The 8,883-nt window shown below is 52.0% G+C and overlaps 2 protein-coding genes across 2 annotated transcripts; one reads left to right on the forward strand and one right to left on the reverse strand.

Moving 5' to 3' along the window:
• Positions 1-555: 555 nt before the first annotated feature.
• On the reverse strand, positions 556-5,286 carry SURF1 (SURF1 cytochrome c oxidase assembly factor). The gene is made up of 9 exons (XM_075716752.1): positions 5,224-5,286; positions 4,015-4,096; positions 3,763-3,890; positions 3,324-3,406; positions 2,314-2,505; positions 1,945-2,017; positions 1,406-1,568; positions 914-995; positions 556-623 (listed from the first exon to the last, which is right to left on the reverse strand). The coding sequence occupies exons 1-9, from the start codon at positions 5,284-5,286 to the stop codon at positions 557-559; spliced, it is 933 nt and encodes a 310-aa protein (XP_075572867.1). The 3' UTR covers position 556.
• A 71-nt stretch (positions 5,287-5,357) lies between these two features.
• On the forward strand, positions 5,358-8,819 carry SURF2 (surfeit 2). The gene is made up of 6 exons (XM_075716713.1): positions 5,358-5,543; positions 6,047-6,201; positions 6,421-6,524; positions 6,975-7,166; positions 7,747-7,913; positions 8,719-8,819. Exons 1-6 carry the CDS (start codon positions 5,358-5,360, stop codon positions 8,800-8,802), a joined length of 888 nt encoding a protein of 295 aa, XP_075572828.1. The 3' UTR covers positions 8,803-8,819.
• Positions 8,820-8,883: the final 64 nt, after the last annotated feature.

The following is an 8,883-nucleotide window of genomic DNA, read 5'->3' on the forward strand; positions in this document are numbered from 1 at the left end:
CAAAGCCACAGGCTGCCTCACCCAGCTAGATGTGAGTATCCATGGTAACCTTCAAGTCTGTCAATTAAGATGCAAGATGCACAATGCAAGTCACAACGCAAGCACCTATAGGCCCTCTTTATTCTGCTGCAACTGCTGTGAACCACTCCTGAATTCAGGAATGATCACTCAGTGCAAAAAACCTGATTCACAAAATCCCTTGCCATCTTTTGGAAAATACAGCAGCAGAGAAGTTAAAATGTTGTGGCCTATAACGAACCACAACAGAAAAATGTATCCTTGAGATTAGAGCATCAATCAGCCTCACTAGAAGTCTCAACAGCTACTGAGAATTTGAAGGTCAATGCTTCCAAGCTGCAGCTGAATCGCAAATGTAGGAGCTCAGAGTCTGCATCAGTTGCTTACAGTATTTGCAGCTTGATAGCTGCATGCGCTTACTGAATGTGTTGCCCTGAAAGCCTGGGTGCTTCAGTTTTTCAGGACTGATCAGACTGCTGTCTTCCATAAAAGTCTGCTCTTGCCGGTAGTACAGAAGAGAAGAAATTAGCCCTTCCCCTCACAGAGGTATCTTCTGTATAAATTTTCTGTACCACAAGAATGAAGTTGCAGCGCATAAGCCATACCTATGAAAGAAAACAAAAGCACACATTCACACCTTTTCAAGATGGGCCAGACCTTCCCTAAGTTGACTGGTGCAATAAAACACAATTATTTCAAATTGCCTTGTGAGTGTTACTTAGGTTAAAACTTCGGGCTTTTTGTAGCTTAAGAGCTCACTCATCCAGTATCACTGATGCAGGAGCAAGAATGCCAGGCAAAAATTGCTCCCTTGCTTTCAACAGAACACAGTTCAATGCATTTTCCTTCAAAAAACCAGGTGGAAGTTCAGTCAAAGGCCAGCTGGGTAACTTACCAGGTGACGATGTACTGCATGTGCTCGTTTCTCAGGTTCACTCTTGTCTGGCCTCCGATGGGCCCCCCTGGGACTGTGCTTCCTACAGGTACAACACAGCGCACAAGTTAAATCTCTAGTCTGCACCGTGTAGAGCTGCCCTTGCTGTGAGAAACGGGAGGAAGGTGGCCGGTCGCATGGATACCCTGCTCCTCGTCCTCAAGCAATGGTGTTCCCAAGTTGCCAGCACAGCCAGAGCTGCAGGGCAGGCAGCCCTACAGCAAATGTCTGGCTGTGCTCGAGCCATCGAACACCACCTGCATCTCTTCCGAGTGTGCTGCCGTTCCCCAGCGCTGGCCGCCTATCACCTTCGAAATACTAAACCTAGCAGAGTATGCAAAGAAGGGAAAGATGCAGTACCTTTCCAAGTGCCCAAGGGAAATTACTAACTGAATGGAAAGAGGGGGAAACGGACATCAATTGGACATGGGGTTGGGCTCCTCTGTGACTTACTGAAGTCTGCATCGATAAAGATGGGCTCAGCGCCGGTCACCTTTGCCATAGCCTCCAGGTCACGGTAGTGCCAGCGGTTTTTCTCAATGTTGTTTTCAGGCACAAAAGGTTTCCGGGTTTCTGATAACCTCACCACCCCAGTGAGATCGATTTCATCTTCAATCTGAAGAGAAGTGCAGAGGAGAAAAAAGGAATCTTTCAAGGTTCATTTCATATTCTGGCATACCATGTTCTGGTAGAAAAATACGGCACTTGCCGGGTCTGATTACAAATCAAGTGGTGGTGCCCTGCAGTGGGGCAGTGCTGTAACACAGCAGGGAAAAAGGCAGATCAAGAACAGCTCCTTGCTTGTGAAAGACATTATTTACTTAACAAAAAGGTGGGAAGAAAAGGTTTATCTTCTTTGAAAAGTGCAATGACGATTTCAGTAACCCCCCATGATGCTGAACACGGCTATTGCCTTTCTTGGTTTGTCAGTAGTGCCTCTGGGTAATCACAGGGCAGAAGGCAATACGCAGCGTTCCCTGTGTCCCCCTTACCTGTCCCTTCAGCCTGGTCTCCGGTTTCAATTTCTTTTTGGGCACAAATCCTCGGTTGACTAAAATCGTGACCCTGGAGTTACATAAAGAAGTATGGCTCATGAGTGAAAGGAAATTTATTCTTGCTGCTCCCTAGAACTAAGTACCAAAGAAAGAAGCAACCCATATGTTTGGTGCCACTTTTTTGTCATCCGAGTGCACATTATAAGGGACTTCAAAAACAATTTCTAATTGAGCCTCAATGACCTAACAGCCTGTGAGAGATGCCTTTTAAGGGAGAGGGAGCAATTTATATAACCCCAACTGCTGTGATTCAGCTTTTCAAAACAAGTGAGTTGCTCACATGAACCATGACTTTCATTAACTTACCCTAGTTCTGTGCAGTAGAAAGGAGTAATGACATTTGCTCCATTTTCCGGGTGGGATGTCAGCCGCCCGGCTTCTCTGGCTTCTCGCTCAGGATCCACAAGTGACCGTGGCAAAATATAGAGTTCCTTGGAGTGGTCAAAACGCCCTCGGACCTTTACAGGTCTGTACTCCAATTCCTTCAATTCCATGGGGCTGCATGGAACAAGATGAAAACAAAATCATGGCTGCGATAGGCAAATCAAATTAGGGGATTCTACCATGGCATTATCCTTCTCCCTCATGGTTCACTCTTAGGCCAGTTGGCAAACAGAAATGGAAGACAAATGCCTCATGGAGTAAGCAGCTGGCTTAATATTTTATTACTGCCACAGTGAATCAAATCGAGATGATTGTGAGTATCCAGAGAGCAGTTCTTTTCCCCGATATCTGCAGCCCAGTGCCACTTCAATGGCACACAGAGCTGATCAGCAGGTGGATACGCTGCATGTGCATCCAGCCAACAGGGAGCATTTCTTTCCCATCCCAGACCATGAAATCGAACGACAAAACTGTTTTGACAGTTGTGCCATGTGGCCAAGTGACCTTAAAAATCTCTCTCATATCTGACACAACTGCTCCACGCTTGGGGTAGGGCCTGCTATTGATCCAAGACTCCCTGTTGCAGGAATAATCCCTTTGGGAGGTCACAGACACCAGCTACCAAGTCCTCCTTCTTCAGGAGGGTTACATATGGTACGAACTACATACCGCATTCTCCTGAACAGAGATTCATCCTTTTTACATGCATTTAGAGTACCCCACAGGGAAGCGTTCACTTATTCTCTTACTAAAAATAAGAAAATTAAGGGGATGTCTATCTTTCTAATTTGCTTGCACGTCCTGATTACCACTGCATTCCTTCATTTTCATGCATTCAGTTTAGCATAAGCTCATTAGTGCAGAGACCATTCTAACATCCCCAGCACACACTCCATGCCCTGTAGACAATAAATGCCATCTCAGTTCCATACTCTAGCGTCAGAGGGATGGGCTCTGCTGTAATTCTTGATGCCAGTTGTGCAATCAAATCTAATTTCCACTTTCGTCGCTGAACCTGAAAGTAAACACAAAAGTAATTCCTTATGGTAGAACAGAGCAATGTAATAATCCCAGTGAGCCTTAAAATCTTTGTCATAAGTTTCTCCTCAGACCTGGCCTAAAACAGGGTAATTTGAGATAGGGAAATGAAGGCTACTGACATTAATTTGAGGAAATATTTATATGAAATACAAGTGTAAAAAATAAGAATCTCTCCTTTAAAGACTTACAAATGGGCACTTGGAAAACAGAAATGTAAAATAACAGCAAATCTTTACGCTGTATGTGATTTGAACTAGATTAAACAGCCAGAGATGGAAAAACATGACAGCCCTCAAGTGCTCATCTCTTGAAAAAATGCAATATTTGTACCTGCCAAGTGCCGAGACAGAACGTGGTCAGAGGGACCAGAAAAAGACCCCATTTGAGTAAGACGTCCTCTCCAGATGCATCAGCAGCTGTTGTGGAACTTCGTGGTCTGCGGAACCTCAAACAAACATCTAGAGAAAAACAGAATGAGGAATAGGATTTGTACAGGAGAGGAGATGCCAAATTCCTGCAGAAAATGTCACCTCTTGGTATAAGGTTGAAACAGGGCAGAAGCCCAAGCAAATCTTTTCTTACCTTTAGTCTGCTGGACCAGACCAGAACCTGCTTTAGTTAGGGGATACCTAAAAAATGTTCTTCTGATCAAGCAATGTGATAGCTACATGAAATAAATAAAAAGAAAAAAAGATCCTTTGTAGTGTCTCTGCTTTGTAAAATTTGTTTCTAGATGACATCAGTTGCCTCAATGATTGCATTAATTTTTTTTTACCCATGGAGATAAGTCTCATCTGAGCAACTGCCTGTGAAATGCTACAGGTTAGGTTATAATTAAAAAAAAAAAAAAATCAAATTCCAGTTACAGAGCTGACCATAGCACAGCAAATGATCTATCCCTTTCCATCCACGCTACCAGCAAACGCAGACACCATCTGCACAAGGGCAGAGTTACAGCCTTTCTGCCACCGATTCCGCTCGCTTTTAGCACCGCCTCGCCCGGTGCAGCGAAGCCGGTCCCCGCACCGCGACGGGGGGCACGAACCCTCCGCAGCCAAAGCCCGGGCCCCGGCAAGGTCAGGGCGGCGGCTGGGGGAGCCCGGCCGGGCGCAGGCACAGCGCCGAGCACCGCGGGGGGACGGGCCCCGGGCGGGATCGGGGCCTCACCCGGCCCGGCCCGGCCTTCCTCAGCCCGCACCCGGCCCGGCTTCCCTGAGCCCGCACCCGGCTCCCCTCAGCTCCGCTCCCCTCAGCCCCCCGGCCCCGCTCCCCTCAGCTCTTCCCCGGCCCCTCAGCCCCCCGGCCCCGCTCCCCTCAGCCCTCTGCGGCCCCTCAGCCCTCTCCGGCCCGGCTCCCGGTGCTCCCCCGCTCCCGGCCCCGCTCCCCTCAGCTCTTCCCCGGCCCCTCAGCCCCCCGGCCCCGCTCCCCTCAGCTCCGCTCTCCTCAGCCCTCTCCGGCCCGGCTCCCCTCAGCCCCCGGCCCCGCAGCCCCCGCTCCCGCTCCCCTCACCCGCTCCCGGCCCCGCTCCCCTCAGCGCTCTCCAGCCCCTCAGCCCCCGGCCCCGCTCCCCTCCCCCGCTCCCGGCCCCGCTCCCGGCCCCGCTCCCCTCAGCTCTCCCCCGGCCCCGCTCCCCTCCCCGCTCCCCTCACCCACTCCCCTCCGCCGCTCCCGGCCCCGCTCCCCTCACCCGCTCCCGGCCCCGCTCCCCTCAGCGCTCTCCAGCCCCTCAGCCCCCGGCCCCGCTCCCCTCAGCTCTCCCCCGGCCCCGCTCCCCTCCCCCGCTCCCCTCACCCGCTCCCGGCGCTCCCGCAGCAGCCGCGGCCCCGCGCGCAGCAGCAGCCTCCACGTCGCCATGGCAACACCGCCCCCGGCCCAGGCCCCGGCCGTCCCGGCACGGGCGGGCCCCGCTCTGGCCGCTCCTCTCTATGGTGCTCGCGGCTCCCCGGCGCGGCCGGCACCGGAAGCGGAGGCGAGCGCCTGTCTGGCGGCGCCTCTCTATGGCGGGGCCCGGGCCCGGGCCCGCCGGCGGCGCGGCCGCGGCTGAGGTGCCCGAAGCGGAGCGGCTCTTCCTGCGGCAGCACCCGCTCCTCAGCCTCGCCGAGCCGGGCAAGGTGGGGCTGGAGCCGGGCCGCGAGGGGCTGAGGGGCGGCTGGGGCCGCCCCCGGAGCGCGGCCATGAGGGGGAGTGGGGGCGGCCGCCATGAGGGGTTCGTGAGGGGATGCTGAGCCGCGTCCCCGGGGGGGGCCGTGAGGGGGGACGAGGCCGGCTGGCGGCAGGCCGGGGAGGGTGCCCCAGCAGCTGGGCTCGGCCCCAGCGAGCTCCCTGGCCCGGGGGCTTTTCTCCCGCCATGAGGGGTTCGTGAGGGGATGCTGAGCCGCGTCCCCGGGGGGGGCCGTGAGGGGGGACGAGGCCGGCTGGCGGCAGGCCGGGGAGGGTGCCCCAGCAGCTGGGCTCGGCCCCAGCGAGCTCCCTGGCCCGGGGGCTTTTCTCCCGCCATGGCAGCCGGAGGAGGGCTGGGGAGGAGGACGCTGGTGGGAGCTTGAGGCTTCTCCTGCCCTCCCCGGCCCGGGGTTAATCCCCTGGGCTTCCCTGACCCGCCGGCGTTTTTCTTCAGGTGAGATGCCGGCTGACAGGCCACGAGATGCCATGTCGGCTGTCGGAGCTGCAGGCTTATACTAATGGCAAGAAGTATCAGCGGCTGATAAAGACAGCCAGAGAGTTCGACTATGGCAAGTTTGAGCCCCATATAGTGCCCAGCACAAAGAATCTGTACGTATTCTTCCTCTTGTGTGTTACGGTTCACGCTTTGTTCAAATTCAGACATAAAGTGATCGACCTTTACAAAGTTCTTGAGTCTTTATGGGTTTGGGGAGACTGTGAAAGTCTACACAAAGTATTTATCGACTTTGAGCACAGTGCTTATAAGTGAAAAGCCGTTAAGTAATAGCATATTTTAACTCTGTCGCTGGCTTTTTCTTTGTCTGTCAGACACCAGCTGTTTTGCAAGCTCACTCTAAGACACATCAACAAGTTTCCAGAGCACGTGCTGCGTCACGTCCAAGGGAAGCGCTATCAGAAGGCTCTAAAAATGTGTAAGTGGCTTTTCTGAAGATAAAACCAGCCAACTTTTTTCCCTGAGCTGTTGAGATTCCAGTAGCTCTACATGAAGGAAGGGGATACATTTTCTTTAGATTGACCGTAATGTACTGCTGTTGCTGTGTGTGCTCCTCAGCTAGGAAGGGAGATCCCAGATGTAGGGAGCAATAGGCCTCTAGCAAATATCTTGGAACATCCTTACTTGAGAGGAGCGGTTCTAAAACTTCCCCAGAGAGGGTGGTTCACGCATCCGGCACAGTCTCTGCGTTAACATCTTTCCCATCTTTCATGGTCCATAGTATCGCTGTAGATTACATGAATGTATATTAGAGTTGGAGCTCGACATACTTTTGAGTTGCGTTTAATATAAGTTAGAGCTGGACATGAAAGGGAATAAGGTGACTGCGTAGCCTTGCTAAATGCTGCCCAACCCCTCACACTATTAGATGAGGAGTGCCAGAAGGAAGGAGTGGAGTACGTCCCTGCCTGCTTGCGACAGAAGCACCAGCAGACGCGGCACCCTGATGACCAAATGAACGGGAGCAGACAGCCTTACAGAAAAGAGGAATTCTGGGAGCCAAAGTCCAGCGATGAGGATGGAGAGGAGACAGATGACAGCATGAGTGACCTGTATCCATGTGAGTAAGAACGTTGGTGTCGTCTATGTCCTGAAGGGAGTTTGTCGGCTTGTTTTCTCCTGGCTTCTTTTTACTGCTCCCTGCTGCTGGCGTGCTGGAGGCACATGACTTCCATCCAGCTGGGGGCTCTTGGGTTTCAGAAAAGCTTGCCACTGCCAATAAAGAAATAATAGTTATTACCAAGTAATAACTAGAGCTGGAGCACATAAGGTGTGAGGGGAGGGATACAAGATCCACTGGGATTTGCTGCTATCGGTATCTCTACAGCAAGTGCTCCCGTCTGATGGGAGTTGGTGAGGCCGTTCCGCTGACTTACACGTGGAGATGTTGCCTTGCTGCAGGAGAGCGGACACAGAACCGCCTGTGCTGAACAGTTCCCACAACGGGGCTAGTGAGAGCACCAGGCATGTTTCTAATAAAACACCAGTGTGTTTATATCCTGAGGATTTCAGTAGCGACAAGTATATGCTCGGAGACTAGAAGCAGCTTGGCAAATCACCTTTAAGGTGCCCTCCCCTTAAGGGGAGGCAGAGCCTTTGTGCACAGGGAACCAATTCTGAGCTAAATCTTTGTATTTCAGCCGCACTCTTCCCAGAAAAAAGCCCAGCAGCTCCACAAACCACAAAGGGCAGCGATGACTTTGCAACAGACAGCGAGGACGAGGGTGCCAAGCAGACTGGTGACGTGAACGGAGAGGACAGTGGAAGAATGGATGTCAGCGGAGCAGTTGGCAACAAAAGGGGAAAGGTGGGAGTCACGCTGCCACGCGCAGCAGCGGGGGAGCCCAGAACCGAGATCCCATCCTGTAGGTGTTTGTCTGATCTATTCCTGTCTGCGAACCAGCAGAAGGTGCAAAGCTGGTTCAGGAGAATAGGCTTTTCCTCATGTGCCAGCCACTGAGTCGCATCCCGAGGTGTGAATTGCTGCCAGTAAATGTTTACCCTGTCTGCTCTAACTAGGGATGTTCCTGCCTGTATAAATAGCTCATCTTTGATGGGATCCTTGCTGCATGCTCTCTTTAACAGGGAGACTGAAGACACTAAGCGTGTCTTGGTTCCGTAATCTTCCTCCCTGTAAACACACAAACACTAGTTAAACCCTTTCGAAGTCACAGGGTCCTTCTAGATCCTTTTTCTGCCTCTCTTGAGGAGCTGGCCAGGTCCTGCCTTACAGGGCATACCCTGATCCTTCTCAGGTTGGGAAGCAGGCAGACATTATGTATGTAAAGATGGGAGAAACCTTTAACTCTCCAAGGCAGCCCCTGAGGAAGGGGCTGGATCCTTTACCACTGTATCAAACTGGAAAGTTAAGGCTGGATGAAGTTTGGGCTCATTTCTATGGGGAGACCGTCACCGTATCTAATGAAACCATATGCCTGTCACAGAAAAGAATGCTAACTTGCAGGACAGGGCCAGGAGAAATCCTGGCTGACTCTGTGACCAGGGCTGCGCTTCCTCAGTCTCTGTTGGTAAAGGAGACCACAGTTTCTCTTTAAGCTATCTTGGGCAGGGTGGATTTGGTAATAAGCTGATTAACTTTTTTTCCTCTACAGAAACAGTCAGGCCCTTTAAAGAAGAAATTCAAGAGTCATCATCGAAAACCCAAGAACTTCAAGAAAGCAATCAATGGCAAATAAATTTTACAATAAATACATGGCCTGAAGCCTGTTGTATGACAATTCTGGAGGGTGCACAAGACTGTCTGAAGTGTTTGTCCA

Source organism: Pelecanus crispus, chromosome 9 (assembly GCF_030463565.1).
Source record: "Pelecanus crispus isolate bPelCri1 chromosome 9, bPelCri1.pri, whole genome shotgun sequence".
Classification (NCBI taxonomy): Eukaryota; Metazoa; Chordata; class Aves; order Pelecaniformes; family Pelecanidae; genus Pelecanus; species Pelecanus crispus.

What these genes read in the sequence shown, in the direction of transcription:
- SURF1 (XM_075716752.1), bottom strand. Translation starts at nt 5,286, where the DNA reads ATGGCGACGTGGAGGCTGCTGCTGCGCGCGGGGCCGCGGCTGCTGCGG. An exon ending in CCCATCCCTCTGACGCTAGA is followed by an intron (nt 2,506 to 3,323) that starts GTATGGAACTGA and finishes TGTTCCATGCAG; the next exon opens with CCCCATGGAATTGAAGGAAT. An exon ending in CTTTATCGATGCAGACTTCA is followed by an intron (nt 996 to 1,405) that starts GTAAGTCACAGA and finishes TTGTACCTGTAG; the next exon opens with GAAGCACAGTCCCAGGGGGG.
- SURF2 (XM_075716713.1), top strand. Translation starts at nt 5,358, where the DNA reads ATGGTGCTCGCGGCTCCCCGGCGCGGCCGGCACCGGAAGCGGAGGCGA. An exon ending in GCCTCGCCGAGCCGGGCAAG is followed by an intron (nt 5,544 to 6,046) that starts GTGGGGCTGGAG and finishes GTTTTTCTTCAG; the next exon opens with GTGAGATGCCGGCTGACAGG. An exon ending in TTGGCAACAAAAGGGGAAAG is followed by an intron (nt 7,914 to 8,718) that starts GTGGGAGTCACG and finishes TTTCCTCTACAG; the next exon opens with AAACAGTCAGGCCCTTTAAA.